Genomic DNA, 19,414 nt, shown 5'->3' with positions numbered 1-19,414 from the left:
CAAATGAGAGTAAGATTGATGACCAACCTGATCCATCAAAGTCCTCCTCTGAGAAGACTCCGTCACCCTTTGTCTCACCCGTTGCTGAGCAACCATCCTCTGACGAACCATTGATTGAGAAGGTTAAGCGCAAGAAGAAGAATTCTCCTCTCAAAACCAAATTGTCAAAGAAGACATCCAAATCTCCAAAACAGAAGAAGAAAAAGGCAAAGTTTGTTGCCACTGAACCAATGGAGTTGGGTAAACGTCTGATTTTTAACACTTCTTTTGCTGAATCCATGTTTAATGAGTTCATTGTTCATAGACCCATTTTGTACGAATCCCATGTCCAACTTGATGACTTTCCAAAAATCTAGTCCATTGTGATTGATAGACAATGGCTAAAATCAGTTGAGTATTCTTCACTTCCCTATCTAGTTGTTGCCTAGGAATTTTATTCGAATTTTAGGAATGATATTAACAAAGTTAGTNTATGAATCGTTTTGTTTAACCCTTTTAGATTATGTATTATTTTCAGAATATGTTATATGCCATTTTCCAAATACAACTACTGAACTTTTAATTTTTTTATTTCTTTCTTTTTCACTTCTCTTGAACATGTCAGAGAACTTTTTAAATAACTTGAATTACATTAGAGAATTCAGCTTTCTTCTGATTGTTTTTCCTTCTTGCTTATAATTTTGGATCAAGCTTATATTACTTACGTTTTACGCACTGACTCCTGATGCAGATAGTTAATTTGCTCTCTTTTTCTTTACCCACCTCTTTATAGCTTCTCCACCAGAGAGATTACAAAATTATATTTCCCATAAAAAATCTTGTCTTTTCGACAATTTTTATCCCGTTTGGTCATCATGGTTGTTATTTATCTCATGGTATAATTTGTTGTACATTCTTAAATTATTATATTGATCCAAGATGTTATTGACATGGAGGTGGTTGATTGGCAGGTGCTTCACTCTCAAGAAGTCGGTCGGATGTGGCTAGGATGTCACCTTTTGCAGATCAGATAGAGGATAAGCTGGTAAGTTTGAGGATTACTTCTTGGTAATTGTAATTATATGACTGTGAGAAAGCAGATTCCAAGCACAGCTTGTCTGTTTTGCTCACACTTGCATTATTATATAATATACTAAACTGTCCTGATCTGTGTTGCATTTCATTCGGTGTGCAGGTTGTCTCTGAGTTTAGGAGAACTTCATCAAACAAGAAAGCTAATGGTACACCCATGAAAACACTTATAGCCCAAGAAATGTCAAAAGAAGTAGTGTCTAAGCATAACCCGCCCAATGTGGTTGCCAAGTTGATGGGTCTCGATCCCCTTCCACAACATCAGCCTAGTTCAGCTGCTCAAAGAAGTCATTCAAAAGGTTATTCGCGACATTCTCCAAGTCATTCGGTGATACCATTGGAATGTTGGGAGCAAGATCATGGATTTCTAGACAATAGAGTGCCTAGTGAAGTTCATCGGTTTCAAGAACAGAATGATTGCAAGGATGTGTATGAAATCTGGCAGCAGTCTCAACAGGCAAGTTATTCGAGAGATAATTCAATGCAGAAGGGAAGGTATAATGAAACTATAAGTGAGAAAAAGATGGCTCTTGTTCGTCAAAAGTTCATGGAAGCGAAACGTCTAGCCACAGACGAAAAACTTCGCCAGTCCAAGGAGTTCCAGGACGCATTGGAAGTTTTAAGTTCCAATAAAGATTTATTCCTTAGGTTTCTTCAAGAACCAAATTCCTTATTCTCTCAGCATCTGTATGATTTGCAGTCAATTGCACCACCTCCTGAGACTAAAAGAATCACTGTTCTTAGACCGTCAAAGATGGTTGATAATGAAAAATTTACAGGATCAGGAAACTTGATTGATAAACAATCCAATAAGCCAGCCCAAGTGGTTCAAGCGACTGGATGGGAAAGCAATAGTCCTGGATACTCTCCACTTTATGCTAATCATAAAGTTAATGAACATCCTGCTCAATCTACAAGAATAGTGGTATTGAAGCCTAGCCCTGGGAAGACTCATGAAGTCAAGGCTGTAGTTTCCTTGCCTTCCTCACCCTCAAGAATATCACATGGTGAAGACTTGTATGAGGAACCTGAAGATGACGAGGTGCAAGAATCAAGAGAAGTGGCAGAGGAGATCACAAGGAAGATGCGTGAAACTCTGATGGGTCACCGAAGGGATGAGACTTTACTTTCTTCTGTGTTTTCCAATGGCTATGTCGGTGATGAGAGTTCATTTAACAAATCAGAAAATGAGTATGCAGCAGGACATATAAGTGATTCAGAAGCCATGTCACCAACTTCTAGGCATTCATGGGATTACATCAATAGGTTTGGTAGCCCATATTCTTCTTCCTCCTTCAGCCGTGCATCATGTTCTCCAGAGTCATCAGTATGCAGAGAGGCAAAGAAACGACTTTCTGAAAGATGGGCCATGATGGCGTTGAATGGGAACTCTCAGGAGCAGAGACATGTCCGGAGAAGCTCAAGTACATTGGGGGAGATGCTTGCTCTTTCTGATACAAAGAAGTCAGTGAGATCCGAGGAGGAGGTTATTAAGAATCAACAAGAACCGAGGGGCTCAACTTCATGCTTAACTAGTAATTTGAATAAAGAAGAAGGTATGTGTGAGTCTCCTAAAAATCTTATGAGATCAAAATCTGTTCCTGTATCTTCCGCAGTGTATGGTGCCAGGCTCAATGTTGAAGTGGCTGATCCTGAGGCTGGCCAAAAGCAAGTTCCTAAGGAACTGACAAAGACAAAGAGCGGAAAATCATTTCTAAAAGGGAGAGTTTCGAGCTTATTTTTCTCAAGGAATAAAAAATCTACTAAAGAAAAATCCGGTGCATCACAATCTGGAGAAGAATTTCAGTCTGTCACTGCTGAAGCACCAGGGTCAATTGGACATATTCCTGGAATGGTTAGCAATGATACATCTCAATGTGTTAACACTAATGGCCTTGGAGAGTGTTCTCCTGGTCTGCATCCATCAAGCAAAACTTCTTCTCCAGATTTAACTGACATGAGCAGCATAGCTTCTCGGGAGGTAGGCTTATTATCTTTCATTGTTTGTTCATAATTTCGTCTTATATGCTTGTAGTTGGTGATTACTTGTAACTTTCAGTTGTTAAGCATAGTAAGACAAGTTGGCTCCAATTGTTTTATTTTTATTGTTTGGTCAGCTTTTTATTTTAGCGGTATTGGCAGACATAGAAGTTGTGTGGTATTTTGACCATATAATACCATTGGTTCTTGTGAACAGCAACTTCTGTGCTTCCATCTGTTGCCTCCAACCATATGTTTATGATTTCATTCATACCGGATTGGGACACGCCTATGCATGTCTTTACCTTTTCCTCTTAAGCTGAAGATATGTGAAAGGGTGTGCTTTTCAAAGAAAAAGTAAACACAGAAATTTGGAATATGCTTTTCAATGGTGCAATACGTCTGTTATTGTTAAACTAACAATGTCAGATGTCATTGTTATATATGGAATAAGTTGCGTCAAATTTTATTTGTTGCGATAGTTGGCCTTTACAAGATGAAGCATTTTCATGATGAACCTATTAGGTCATGCTGCTTTGTGTTCAGCACAAAGTTCTTCAAATTGAATCAGCTATGGTTAAAATGAATGCATGCTTTTGGGTTGGCTGTGCACAATGACTTCATAAATGATTTTATCTGTAGTTGAATTTTGAACCCTTGGAATCTTGTGATTTGATTACTTATCAAGAAATGTCTTGTCATTTTGCAGGCGGTGTTGTCTGTATCCAAACCTTTGATGCGTGGGAACGTTAGTGAGAATCAGGACCAGCCAAGTCCAATCTCAGTTTTGGAGCCACCATTTGAAGAGGATGACAATACATTTCCTGAGTCTTCTGGTAATAGCAAGCCAGACCACCGAGGTATATTCCCAAAAAGTTTTACTGAAAGTTTCGTTTGTATCATTCTTGTATATCTTATCCCACTAACTTTTCTTTTGTTATTGGTAACAGGAACAGTGGTGCCTCTTAAGCCTAATTTAATTGACAAATCACCACCTATAGAATCAATTGCCCGGACCTTGTCATGGGATGATTCTTGTGCAGAGACGGCCACTCCCTATCCACTGAATCCGTCATCAGGCTCAGGGGCTGAGGAAGAGCAGGACTGGCTGTTCTTTGTACAAACCCTCTTATCAGCAGCTGGTCTGGATGGTGAGATGCAATCTGAAACATTTTTTGCCAGATGGCATTCGCCTGAAAGCCCATTGGACCCATCATTGAGAGACAAATATGCAAGCCTGAATGAGAAGGAGCCAGTGCACGAGGCAAAGCGAAGACAACGGAGATCAAACCGTAAGCTTGTATTTGACTGTGTGAATACAGCATTGGTTGAAATAACAGGTTATGGATCAGAGTCAGACAGGAGCAGTAGGGCTGTGTCGTGTAGTGGGGCTCAAAACACCCTGGTAGAGAGTGGATCACCCATGCTGGTGGACCATGTGTGGGGTTGGATGAAGGAGTGGTTTAGTGGTGAAGGTGGGGACGGCAACAGCCTGGTGGTAGAGAAGGTGGTGAGAAAGGAGGTTGTAGGGAAAGGGTGGGGTGAGCAAATGAGAATAGAAATAGATAATTTGGGAAAGGAGATTGAGTTGAATTTGTGGGAAGAGCTTGTGGATGAGGCTGTGGTAGATCTGACAGACAGGTAGTGTGTTATGAGGCTTTTCTTTTTGTCTATTTTTTTTGTAACTCTTTGTCTAAATGATGGGTGAATTCATGTATTTTATTTTCAACAATGATGGTCCTACTTCGCCTACTACTCCTACCTGCCATATTTGTTTAAATCAATCAGTATTTATTTAACATTATCATCAAACAGCATTTATCTAACATTATCATCAATTATCACGTTACATATAAATAGTTTAATCGTTGTTATTTTAGCATTGGTTGTAACTGTCCCCTTGATCAGAAATTGAGTGATTAGGATTAATTGGTGCTTATGCTCCGTGTTTGTTCCAGTGGAAATGTCAGTTCTTAGTTGTTTATGTATTCCTACTGAAATGGGAGATGATGATGGGCTAATTATGTGTCAAACAATATCAGTTAAAACACAAAGTTCTGGGTTTTACATATTATTGATGAGAATTTTGGCTGTAAAGGGTTGAGATGTTCTTATCTTCTATATTCCTCGGTTCATAATTGAATGCATGAATCGGTGACTTGACCCACTTACACAACATTTAATAGAAGTGATTGGTTCGGCTTCACTTCAGCTGGGAAAAAATAAAGAAGCTGCACTAACTTAATTAAGGTGAATATACTTTTGTTTAATCTTTTTTTATTGAACCTATTATTTGTTTTCAGATGAAGCACTTTAATAGATATGGGGTCGAGGACAGCACGATTTCAATTTTTTTCAGATTTTGTTTTAATTCAATAAGGAAAAGAGGCGTCCCTTATCTTCCTCTACTGGCTCCCCTCGTTCAATAGCTTTTCACGATGTTTGAGGCACAGCTTTTATTATTCTCGTAATGTTATTGCCACTTTGCCAGGCCTTTCTATACTTAGTTACTGCGCAAGAATCTCACCCAAAATTATCAACACTTTAGCATCAAGGCGATTCAGATTGTAATCTCATTCTTTCTTTTCCCTTATAAAAAAGAGTGGGCAGCTCTTTTGAGTAATGGAGTAACCATAATTGTTGATGGGGATAGTAAGACATGGATGGAAACAAAAAATCTCACATTTTCGGATAGAGTAATGCTACAGTTATCGACGGGTGTACATCAAATTTGTACACCGAATGACGTAACAAAATCCTTACCGTTGATTCATTATAAGTTAATATTAATTAACAGTCAGGATTTTGTTACGTCATTCGGTGTATACTTTTTGGTAACTCTATCATTTTTTTTCGGATATGTGTGGCCAATAGATTCACTCGATTGCCCGGTACCGGTCCTGGTCCATATTCAAGAATATTAGTTGTGATGTTAACTGACCTCTAGCGACCGTGGCACAATACAATTAGTTACATTCTAATTTATTATATAGTTGGTTGGTTGAATCGGAGTGACGTATCTTGAAACTTGTCATCATGTTAAACAATTCCCTCTCTTCACACATGGGCTGCCATTGCTATAAAGTAGAAACATTTACGTCGTGGACAAGCTTTAAATTTTAATAATAAGAATTCCATTTTGCAGTATTGCCTTAATTCTTTAGATGTTTGACCCATACCCACCTAATAAAGAAGCATGATGGAGAGAGGACGTGGGAAAAAAATTTAAAGGAGCTAGGAGGAGATGGGAAATAAATTAAAGGAGCTAGGAGGAGCGTGCTGATAAAAGAAATCATTTTTCTAATCATCTTAAGTAGACATGGATTCTCAAGACTTGAAAAAACAAAACAAAAAAAAAAAAAACTCATGCCTTAAATGCTCATCAAATTTGCACAAGCTGATTGAATTTGAGTTTTGGATGGTGATGATTTAATCCTACTTTATTCTTCTTTGGAAAACTGTTTGCCTTGTTTCCTCGTACAGAAATAATATAATTGTATTTTATTAGGCAAGCTCTCTTCTAATTATAGAGCTCATTACATTACGTGTCCTTGTATATATTATCCTTAACTATGATTATGATTATATGATATATGTATATAAAATTTTGTATGTCTTCTCTTAGTTGAACTTTATGAACAATTAATCTGATAAAAGTGAAAAGAATGAGATCTCGTGACTTGTTCTAAAAGAGTAATACTATACATACAATATTTTTATACAATATGATATGATAAAAGATGCTTAAGTGAAAGTTTATTTTTAATTTAAAATTAATTAATCATTTTTTTTTTTTGTATGTCATATTGTATGAAAAATGTTATATATGTAATATTATATATTCTAAAAAACGTGAAACAGAATTAAAGGCACATTTTTAAAGCGGGTGGTAAAGAGGTAAAAGCAACTACCGCCAAAAAAATTGCTATTGTAACTCTTAACTCAAGGAGGTCAGGGATCTCGTGACTCATTTTATATTATACAATTTTCTCCATAAGCTTATGCTTATTAAATAAGTGGAGTCTGGACTGGAATGCTCAGGTCCTAAAAATGAATAGACACATCCTTTCTTTCATAAATTAAGAAACAGATTCTTATTTTTTTGGTCCTCACTACTTTTGGAAATTTTATGAATTTCACCATATGCAAATATTGATCTTTCAAAAATGAATATCATTAAATTATGCCCAAAGTAAGAAAATGTCATAAAACCTGACAAGCAGAGGATCAATTTATGAAGAATAAATATTTAATTGATAGAACTTGTCTGTAAGTAAATAATTTTATGCCCCCTAATGGCCTAATCGTGAGAAACCATAATTTGGCTCTATTTGTTGGAACAATGGCATACCCAATTTTCGATTCGATAACCCAATGCATAGAAGGAATTCCCTCGAGTTTTAACATCAATTATGGAAATGTTAGTTCCAAGAAGCAAGAAAAGATACATATATATCTCACTCCATGGACAAATCTCAAGTGGATAAAAAAAAGATAGTACTGGTAGTAGGTGTCAGAAACTGAATCAACTCAAAAGGAGCTAGTTAACCTGAAAGCTCATGTGGAATTTATGGTTCTCCACTACAGTTAAGAGGACAGACAATACATCTAGTGACTTGCAGATTGATAGGCCACCCCTTACTAAAAGCTATCAGAGGCAGAGGAGACGTGAGGAGCGCATGACTCAAAGGCATGAGAAGAGTGTGACCAGAAGCCAGGGGAATTAGTTAGGAATAAGTACACGTGGCTTGTAGGGTTGGTTACCTTGGGAAACTCTCACGTGTATATAAATGGGGAAGGTCTGCTAAAAAGGGAGAATATATTTTGATAAAAAGGGAACCTGAGGGAGGCCGCTAACTCCTCGAATTGTTAGCAACTTTATCTATCATTACGTTCTTAATTCTGTTTATTTTGCGTTATCGATATTGTACCACCGTGAATGAGTTAATATAAACACTTATTATCCAGTTTCATTATCTGTATTCTTTGTTGAGATTATTGGATTGTGATTTACTGGAGTTGTGAACTGTGGGAGTTTGAGGTTTGCATCAAATTGGTATCAGAGCGAGGATCGTTGGGGAATGGTTAAATCGAAAATGGAAAATCGAATGGAAGGAATGGAGAAGGAAATGGGAACGGTGAGAGGTGATCTGATGAGTTTGAAGGAAGACATGGGTAAACTCAAAGACTACCTCCTGGAGCTCAAGGAGTGGATGAGAATCAAGGATGAAAAAGAGGCTAGTCATAGTAGTGGGAAAAGTAAGATGACGGAAGTGGAAAAATCTGACGGAGAAGGTGACAAAATCACTGATGGGGAAAGTGACAAAAAAGATAAGAAGATTAAGAAGATGGACTTACCCTACTTTAATGGAGAAGACCCATATGGATGGACATTTAGGGCTGATAGATATTTTGCCATTAACAGATATGCTGAGGAGGAAAAAGTGGAGGCAGCTACAGTCTGTATGGAGGGACGGGCCTTGAATTGGTATCAGTGGATGGACACCCGGATGCCAGTAAAAAATTGGACAGATTTCAAATCTGCCTTGATTGAACGTTTCCGACCGTCGTTAAAAGGATCTGCCTGTGAGGCCTTGATTGCGTTAAAGCAGGAGGGAACCGTGACAGAGTATAGGGAACAATTTGAAGCTTACTCAGCTCCACTGACAGAGGTAGGAGAAGAAGTGTTGGTGGGCAGTTTTATCAATGGATTGAAGGAGGAAATCAAGGCAGAGCTACGCCTGAGTAAGCCCAACCAGCTGAATGAGGTAATGGATCTGGCCTATAGAGTGGAGGAAAAGAACTGGGTTTTAGAAAGGGCCCGGGGAAAAATGGGCAAAAGTCAAGGTTTAAAAGGGGAGTTTTACTCTCGGGTCAGCCCAAGTCCAGAGCCCCAAACCCAAAATTTTTTTCGACCTGCGTGGGGAACAAATCTGAATCGAAATTCAGATCTGACGCACCCCTCTTTCAATCGCGATTTGGGCCAACACACACCCAGTCGCAGTTTTGACCGACGAGAAAGATCAACGGAATCTCCGGCGGTGGGGTTCCGAGGGGACCATTTTCGGCGGCTAACGGAGGCTGAAATCCAAGTAAAACGAGAGAGAGGACTGTGTTTTAGATGCGATGAGAAGTTTGGGCCTAATCATCGTTGCAAAAGTAAGTCCCTACAGATTTTGCTTGCGTGGGAAGATGATGAACCTGATGATGGAGATCCTACACCAGACAGCAAAGAAGAACCTGTTCTCGAAGGTAATCCCGTAGCTCTCTTAATGAATTCCATAGTGGGTATCACCTCAGACAAGACACTGAAAATTCGAGGTCAGTTGGGAAGGGAATCAGTGATTGTGTTGGTCGATAGTGGAGCGTCGCATAACTTTATAGCCCACGAATTGGTGCAAAAATTGGGGATTCCCGTGGAAGGTAAGAAGGCATTCGGAGTGATGGTAGGTAACGGAGTTACCGTTCGGGGAGAAGGAATCTGTAGAGGCGTAAACATGCAAATACAGGGGGTGAAGGTTGTCCAGGATTTTTTTCCGTTTGATTTGGGTGGGGCAGATGTGGTGCTAGGAGTATCATGGTTGAGTTCCCTGGGTGATGTGTGTGCGAACTGGAGGAATCTGACCATGGCGTTCGAGGTTGAGGGCAAACGCGTCATGTTGCAAGGGGACCCCTCTCTGGTAAAAACAGTCGTATCTCTCAAGGCCATGCTTAGATCGGTACAAACAACAGGTATGGGCTATTTGGTTGAGTTCTGTTCTATTGAAAATAAATTAGATGTGAGGGAGGAACCGCTGGACCCTAGGGTGGCTATTGTGTTGGAAGAATTTGCAGCCTTGTTTGATCAACCATCCGGGATACCTCCAAAAAGGGAGACTGATCATGCTATAGTACTTAAGGAAGGATCTAAACCTCCCAACATTAGACCCTATAGGTACCCGTACTACCAGAAGAATGAGATTGAGAAGCTAGTAGGAGAAATGTTAGTGGCAGGAATAATTCAACCCAGTACCAGCCCTTTTGCCAGTCCCGTATTGTTGGTAAAGAAAAAAGACGGTAGCTGGAGGTTCTGTGTCGACTACAGAACACTGAATTCCATCACCATACCCGACAAATTTCCCATCCCTACCATTGATGAGCTGCTAGATGAACTAAACGGAGCAACCACCTTTTCCAAACTTGACCTAAAGTCAGGGTATCACCAAATTAGAGTCAATGATAAAGACATACCCAAAACAGCCTTTAGGACACATGAGGGCCACTACGAGTTCCTAGTTATGCCTTTCGGCCTTACCAACGCCCCATCCACCTTCCAAGCACTTATGAACACCATTTTAAAACCCTTCCTCAGGAAATTTGTACTAGTTTTCTTTGATGACATCCTAATTTACAGTCCGGACATGAACACCCATATCCTTCACCTTACCCAGGCCTTTAAGATCCTGCAGGAACATCAGCCAAGCAAAGAGTTTGATCAAACAATAATTGTGTAATTAAGAATCTTACAATTTGGTTATCATCGTTGAGCACAATGTGAAATGATAAAATTATGGTTATTATAGAGTACTTATGTTGTTGGATGAAGTATTTGCACAATTATTTGTACTCAAAGATGAGTTGTACTTAATATACTGTAACTTTTTTAGGATAAATTCACTACCATTCCAGAGGTTTGTCTAATTTTATGGAGAGTACTCCAATTTTTTATTTAAAAAATCAACACTCATTTTCCCTACCATACATGAAACTATAAGAATCAACTACTAACTTATATTTAAACAAATTTCAATTTCTAAGAAATTTTCAACTGGGAAAATGCAACCACTAGCTGAAACTATAAGAATCAACCAAAACTTAAGGTGGTTTTAGTGTGAAGATTAAAGGAAGCAAAAATGAAATTGACAACTGATTTGTATTAATGATGTTGAAGTGAGTACAACCAAGATCTCTCTTATATATGAAAGAGAGAATAAGTTAGAATTAGTAAAGTAGCTCGTTTGAGCTCAAACAATGTACAATGATATCTGTAAGGATGACTAATTAAACGACATCGTGTTGAAATAACTGTGGATCCTTTGTGTTTTTAGAATTGCAGTCTTCCACTTATAGGTCAACATTTCCTCAAACTGAACTATTCCTCATTGGTTGAAGGTCAACACTTCCTTCAAACCAAACTTCATTTCCCTGGCTATGTTTTTGACAGCTAGGGTCAAAACTCTGTTTATTCTGCAGCAGCCTGAATGACTTTTAAACAACACCACAGCATATATACTAATGATGAAAATTGCACACACAATAATGATCATCAAAACAACACTCAGCGTAAACTACTCATGGTGAAATTGACACACAATACGATCAAAACAACACTCAGCATAAACTACTCATGGTGAAATTGACCACACAATACGGACCATCAACGACATTCTTAGCTGAAATACTGCTTCAATTAAAGGCTTCTGAATGCATTTTCTTAGTTGAACTTCTACTTCAATTAATAGCTTATGAACTACATTTTTTTTAGCTGAACTGTACTTCAATTAATATGCTTCTGAACTGCATTTTTCTTAGCTAATTTCTGCTTCAATTAAACTAAAAATATACTCTAGCTTTAACTAAATCTGCTGCTTCAGTTGATTCTTTCTAAACTACATTTTACTTTTCAAATCGGAACTGCAGTCAACTATTGAATTGTTGAGTAACAATTTTCTGAATTAGCTTGATATTTTAGCTTCTGCATCAGCTTCTGATAAGCACACAGGGTCTTTAATGGGTGACCATGTGAGTTTTCTATGATTCTACGCACATAGTAGATCCTGGGGGACCAAGACAGTCATGCTAAATCTTAAAAAGTTGGATTAATGATTAGTTCATAAGTGCATAGACTTCAAACTCTTAGGAATGTGTAATATAACTGATGAAAAAAAGTAGGGAGTTTCTCAGATATGCTTGTGTGTAGGTGTAATTTAATTGCAAGTAGGCTTGTCTTATGTTTCAGTGTAGGTGTTTGTGCTAGATTCAAGCTAATCATATTGAACTTCATCTAACTGCTGTGAAGAGAATCCTGAAATATATCTCAGGTACATATGACTTTGGATTGTGGTTTGTATATGATACTAATCCTCCTTGGTTGGTTATAGTGATGCAGATTGGGTTGGAAGCTTGGTGATAGGAATAGTACATCTAGGGTGTTTCTATCTGGCAACAAACCTAGTGACTTGGTACAGCAAGAGTGAACTCCGTCAATCTCAACTACTGGGTAGAGTACATTGCTACTAGAAGCTGCTGTATACAGGTTTTGTAGATCAAACAAATGTTGTGTGATTATGGATTTGATCAAGAATGTGTTATTGTTTTTTGATATAATAGTGCAATCAATATCCTAAGAATCCAGTTCAACACTCTAGGCTAAGCATATTGAAATTAGGCATCACTTTATTAGAGATTTAGTTGAAGAGAGAGTTATCACACTTGCACAAGTAAACACAAACTTTTAACTGTTGACCTATTACAAAGGCATTGGGCTTTCAAACATTTGTGAATTTGAGGAAGTCCATTTGACTGATTCGACTTGAAAAAGTTTCTATCTTTTTTTGAATAAATTTCAAGAGAAAAAATTTCCTTGTTTTTATTGCAAGTGTACTTGATATGTGTTGTAACATGGACAATTTCTATCTTGTGAAAAGTACATTGTGAGTGATGTCCACCTTGATTTTTTCATTCCTCAAAGTAAATGATTTCTTTCATTATTGAGTTTTATTGCTTGACTTTTGTCACCATGGGAAAGAGCTACCTCGCTTGTAGTGTGAAAGTCATGCTTGAGTATTTTCTAGGATGTAGAGACCCCTATGTCCTTGGAAGATCTACCATTTAGAGGGTCACCTCTTGCAAGTGTAAAAGCTAACTTGGTTAATTTTGAGAGATTTTTGCCCAATGCAATCTATAGCAATGAAAAGGAAATTCAAAGTTTGAATTTATGCTTAAAAGAATAAAAATAAATGAAAAAAGGCATGAGGGAAAAGGGAGTTTGTTTGTTTTCAAATTGACTAATGTGTCATTTTCCCCCCTTGAGGACACTTAACACAAATGACAAAGAATGCTTGCTATCTTACTCATGTGTGTTTAAAGGAATGACGCTGTGGTGATGAATTTTTTTGTGTAGAGATTCTCCTTATGCATCTCTATCAAGTTGGTGAAATCAATTGAATGCTTTCACACCAGATCTTTATATCTTGCTCCTTAAATCTTGTGAATTTGTGAATTTGACCTCGATTACTTTGTCTTATTTTATTTTGTTTCAAAAAAAAAAAAAAAAAAAAAATTGACTAAGTGTTTGGTCTGCTGCCTTTGTGCCAATGTCACCACTTGAGAGTCAGTGTTATGTGTGCTTGCTATTTGTTGCATCACCCTTTGACTATACTGACTTAAAGCCTTATGTCACCACCTATTCTTGCTTGATTCACTGTGTCCACCTAAGTTTTGATAGTTAGCACACTATGCTCAATGGGTTCGAATGTAATATTATTCTATGTGGTCACACTAAGTTACCTTATGACCACCTTGTTTTATGTGACAGCTCAAGCAAAACCCCAATTTTTTTCTAGGGTTTTCTTTATAAGGTGCCACTTCGTGTCTATCATCACTTTGAAGCAATATTGTGCCACTCAAAGCTTATTTTCTCTAAATTCTCTGCGATTTTCATCTTGTGCATCTTAGCCTTCGTGTCTTTGTGGTTATGGAGCATCAAGAAGCTTTCATTGCTGACATTAGGAATGCGACAGAATCAAAGAAGAAGGCAAATGAGAGTAAGATTGATGACAACCTGATCCATCAAAGTCCTCCTCTGAGAAGACTCCGTCACTTTGTCTCACCGTTGTGAGCAACATCCTCTGACGAACCATTGATTGAGAAGGTTAAGCGCAAGAGAAGAATTCTCCTCTCAAAACCAAATATGTCAAAGAAGACATCCAAATCTCCAAAACAGAGAAGAAAAAAGGCAAGTTTGTTGCCACTGAACCAATGGAGGGGTAAACGTCTGATTTTAACACTTCTTTTGCTGAATCCATGTTTAATGAGTTCATTGTTATAGACCCATTTTGTACGAATCCCATGTCCAACTTGATGACTTTCCAAAAATCTAGTCCAGTTGATTGATAGACAATGGCTAAAATCAGTTGAGTATTCTTCACTTCCCTATCTAGTTGTTGCCTAGGAATTTTATTAGATTTTAGGAGATATTAACAAAGTTAGTTTGAATAAAAATAAATCTATGTTAAAGGGCATTGGATATATTTTACAGTGAAGTGATTAGGTCTTTTTGAATCTACTCTCGCAGAGAATCCTGATGATTTGACCATAAGTTCTGAGCATCTTAACCAATTAGTCATAGACCTTAGTGGTGGGTCTGTAATGAAATGGCCTGAGACTGGCCACATCCATCTAATGTGCTGAACCCTTTTTATAAGATTCTTTTCAAGATAACGTTGACCAACTGGTCTCCATCGCTTCACAACTCATTTGTGAGGCTTAAAAAGGCCAGTTGATTCATGGGATAACAAATAAGAAGCAGATTGATTTGGGGCGCTAATTACACTAACATCAAAACCATTGCCACCTTTCCCTTCCTGATTCATAGGATATTAGAATCCTATCACCTATGAAGTAGCCAGATGATACCCACTTGAAAATCAGGTTCATTATAGCCAAGACTTTCAAATCTTCAACCATAACCCATGCTTAGGATGTTCCTTCATCGTCAAATGCTACCTCTGGCAAAGCTAACTCTGGCCAGTCCAAAATTTTTGCACTTTTGCAAGGTCTTGACAGCAATGGATAAGAAATTCATTCAGCCTCTGATCAAATGGCACAAATTCACTCATTTTTCATGCAAGAGTGGATGTTTTGAAAGATATGGTAAGAGATCCAGGTTGACTTGCTGTCATCCACAACAGTTGCACCTTCGTCTACTGATCTAGTTTCGAAGGAACCACAAACTGATGTAAAAAAGATGTAACTAAGGCTGCAACTAATCAAGAAGAGGCTAATCGAACTGCTGCAACTAATCAAGAAGAGGCTGACCAAACTACTGCAACTGGTCTAGAAGAAGCTGACAAAACTACTGCGCATGATTGTGAAGAGGTTGCCCAAGCTGCTGCTGTTCTAGCTGATGTTCAAGACACTGGTATATCAAGAAGAATGATAGGCACCCCTTACTAAAAGCTATCAGAGGCAAGGAGACGTGAGAGAGCATGACTCAAAGGCATGAGAAGAGTGTGACAGAGGCCAGGGGAATTAGTAGGAATAAGTACACGTGGCTTGTAGGGTGGTTACCTGGGAAACTCTCACGTGTATTAAATGGGGAGGTCGCTAAAAAGGGAGATATATTTTGTAAAAAGGGAACCTGAGGGAGGCCGCTAACTCCTCGAATTGTTAGCAACTTTATCTTTCATTACGTTCTTTATTCTGTTTTTTTGCTATCATATTGTACCACCGTGAGAGTTAATATAACACTTATTCCAGTTTTATTATGTCAAACTTTTCTTGTTCTTCTTTCTTGATTCTTGAAGCCCTTGATTGTTCTAGCAAAATAATCAAGGGTTTTGCGGATTATCTTCGTGTGGACTTCTATCAGTGCGATCCTAATTTGGATCGATTGGCGAAAAATCATGTGAACAGTTGACTGTGAATAGTACCCGTGAACAGTGTTCCTGTCTGAAATCAAAGATATTCGAAGGAGCCTCCAAACATACATAAGTATTCTAATCCTTGAATGGATTTACTTTATACAGATTTTTGTGTATAAACATGTAAACGGTATAATCTATACTCGGATCTATGCAAAAAAGGTAATTGATTTATCGATTGAATTTTGGTTTTCTGTTGCATATGGTAGATCAATTATTTACAGTGTAGCCCTTTGAATCAATTTTCTAAAGGTCCATGAATCGTCTTAATCCGAGTTCTACAGCTCAAGATATTTTCAAAAGACCGAGGTATGCTCAAGCTGGAACGTAATCTAAAATCTTCTCTTTACTTCAAACCTCTTGATCCGTTTGTCTCTACTCATCATTCATTCTGTTGCTGACATGATTCTTCATGTGAGCATAACATTTAAGCACTAGTAGCCTAAAAAACACTTATATACACCTGTGATCCTGTAAAAGATAATTATGAAAATATTAAACAACTTTACCAAATTAAGCCTAATTTCCCACAAGCAATCCCCATAGATCACTAACTAAATGTGTATTTTCAAGCTCTTATCAACCTATAAACAATAATAACAAAAAATCATCAATTAACAAAATCGTGAAAACCAGACGTATTTTTGACACTAACTAACATGACCTATAAACAACAACAACAAAAAATCTTCAATTAACAAAATCGTGAAGACCAAATGTATTATTGACACCACCTAATATATTGTGGTAATACACAACTGAATAGACAACCCTTTATATCTTTTTATTTAAACCTTTTGAATACCAATGCAGCTGAATATGAAGAGATATTTGGAATGCCAATGCAATGCACCTATATAATTCTTATTAATATGGAGCAATTCTAGGTAGCGGTCATTAAACCACACATCCAACATGTCAAAATAGAACAATTCTAGAGCTAGAAAATTGAATATGAAGAGACTAACTTCAAACTTTATATCTTTTTATTTAGATATTTGAAGTGTCAATGCAATGCACCTATATAATTGTTATTAATACACATCCAACATGTCAAGGTGGAGTTATTATTGTTATTAATATACATCCAACATGTCAAGATGGAGCGATTCTAGAGCTAGAAAATGAATCCTACATGTCAATCAACCAAGGGCATGCTTCAGCTTTATATAGATATATAGATATAGATTAGGGGGCGTTTGGTTCTGACAATGTTTAATTACCAAAAAGATAGGATTATTAATGAGATATATAATTTTGAAGATAAATGGGTATAAATTGTTATTATTATGTTTGGTTCGTGTGGGCTGTACAAGTAATTAATGTATTTGGTTGGTCGTAGTTATAAAATATTTATATATTATTTTTACTGAAATGCCCTTTATAAGAGTATATATATTTGTTGTTGATGTTGTTGTTATTATTATTATTATTATTATTATATAGGGTATTTTTGTCCAAATAATTAATTAATGAGGTTAAAGAAATTATTCAACAAGTTGGGTTAGTTGTTATTTGAAATCAAAAGGAGGGCATTTGTGTCTGGAATTTTTATTAAGGGTAAAATTGGAACAAAAATAGGATTACCATGATAATTTTAAAATACCACCATCTGAGCCGGTAATCACATAACCCCCTGTATCACTTCTCATATTACATGAGTAATAAAAGGTTATTAGATACTAAAGTAATCTTCTTAGCGCCATGCAATCTTATAGTTTATTCACATTGACGGAACCTGCACGCATTGAACAGCCACACGTGCTTTCGGCACCAACCATTTTTCCAATTTGGTTGAATCAATAGCGACATCAAATGTCGATCGTAGTACATCATGATAAATATTAAATGACAGTTTACAGACTGCCATTTATTTAAAATATCAACACTCATTTTCCCTACCATACATCATAGTTTATTTACATTGACGTAATTTACACGGATTGAACAGATATACATTTTTTCAACATCAAAGTTTTTTCCAAATTAATTAAATGTGTGCGTGTCTAAAGTTTACTTGGTTGAATGAAAGGCGACAACAAATGTTGATTACATTACATCGTCACCAATGAAAAATTAGCATGCTTTATCCTTTTCCTTTCCACCAGTGTAGGCTCCTTAGATGGTGTCAACCGACATTAACTATCAACGTGTCATCTTTGCAAATACGATATTTCAACAAACTGAAAGTGATTTTAGATTTTTATTTAGAATTTACTCCTACAAAATTAGCATACAAAGATCTCCTTAATACTATAGTATACGAAATAAATAATAAACATCTTAAATAAGACAACCAATTATTATTTTGATGACTTCAGTCCCATAAGCAAAGAGTTTGATCAAACAATAATATTTGTTAATTAAGAATCTTACAATTTGGTTTATCATCGTTGAGCACAATGTGAAATGATAAAATTATGGTTATTATAGAGTACTTTATTGTTGTTGGATGAAGATATTTGCACAATTTATTTGTACTCAAAGATGAGTTGTACTTATATATACTGTAACTTTTTTAGGATAAATTTCACTACCATTCCAGAGGTTTGTCTAATTTTATGGAGAGTACTCCAATTTTTTATTTAAAAAATCAACACTCATTTTCCCTACCATACATGAAACTATAAGAATCAACTAATAACTTAATATTTAAACAAATTTCAATTTCTAAGAAATTTTCAACTGGGAAAATGCAACTCACTAGCTGAAACTATAAGAATCAACCAATAACTTAAGGTGGTTTTAGTGTGAAGATTTTAAAGGAAGCAAAAATGAAATTGACAACTGATTTGTATTAATGATGTTGAAAGTGAGTACAACCAAGATCTCTCTTATATATGAAAGAGAGAATAAGTTAGAATTAGTAAAGTAGCTCGTTTGAGCTCAAACAATGTACAATTGATATCTGTAAGAATGAGCTACTTAAAACGACATCGTGTTGACAAATAACTGTGTGATCCTTTGTGTTTTTCAGAATTGCAGTCTTCACCCTTTATAGGTCAACATTTCCCCTCAAACTGAACTATTCCTCATATGGTTGAAGGTCAACACTTCCCTTCAAACCAAACTTCATTTCCCTGGCTATGTTTTTGACAGCTAAGGGTCAAAACTCTGTTTATTCTTGTCAGCAGCCTGAATGACTTTTAAAACAACACCACAGCATATACTACTAATGATGAAATTGACACACACAATACTGATCATCAAAACAACATCTCAGCGTAAACTACTCATGGTGAAATTGACACACAATACTGATCATCAAAACAACACCTCAGCATAAACTACTCATGGTGAAATTGACACACACAATACGGACCATCAACGACATTTTTCTTAGCTGAACTACTGCTTCAATTAAAGGCTTCTGAATTGCATTTTTCTTAGTTGAACTTCTACTTCAATTAATAGCTTATGAACTACATTTTTTTTAGCTGAACTGCTACTTCAATTAATAGCTTCTGAACTGCATTTTTCTTAGCTAAATTTCTGCTTCAATTAACTAAACTATACTCTAGCTTTAACTAAATCTGCTGCTTCAGTTGATTCTTTCTAAACTACATTTTACTTTTCAACTTCGGAACTGCAGTCAACTAGTTGAATTGTTGAAGTAACAATTTTCTGAATTAGCTTGATATTTTAGCTTCTGCATCAGCTTCTGATAAGCACACAGGGTC

The 19,414-nt window shown here is 36.8% G+C and overlaps 2 protein-coding genes across 2 annotated transcripts; both read left to right on the top strand.

Moving 5' to 3' along the window:
- Positions 1 to 806: 806 nt before the first annotated feature.
- On the top strand, positions 807 to 4,857 carry LOC116121452. The gene is made up of 4 exons (XM_031407410.1): positions 807 to 1,024; positions 1,175 to 3,052; positions 3,761 to 3,911; positions 4,002 to 4,857. The coding sequence occupies exons 1-4, from the start codon at positions 989 to 991 to the stop codon at positions 4,694 to 4,696; spliced, it is 2,760 nt and encodes a 919-aa protein (XP_031263270.1). The 5' UTR covers positions 807 to 988; the 3' UTR covers positions 4,697 to 4,857.
- Positions 4,858 to 8,147: 3,290 nt separating this feature from the next.
- On the top strand, positions 8,148 to 10,544 carry LOC116121451. Its single transcript, XM_031407409.1, has one exon. The coding sequence runs from the start codon at positions 8,148 to 8,150 to the stop codon at positions 10,542 to 10,544; it is 2,397 nt and encodes a 798-aa protein (XP_031263269.1).
- Positions 10,545 to 19,414: the final 8,870 nt, after the last annotated feature.

This window comes from Pistacia vera, unplaced genomic scaffold (assembly GCF_008641045.1).
Source record: "Pistacia vera cultivar Batoury unplaced genomic scaffold, PisVer_v2 Contig984, whole genome shotgun sequence".
In the NCBI taxonomy this organism is placed as follows: domain Eukaryota; kingdom Viridiplantae; phylum Streptophyta; class Magnoliopsida; order Sapindales; family Anacardiaceae; genus Pistacia; species Pistacia vera.
This window is presented reverse-complemented; position numbering and strand designations above follow the sequence as displayed.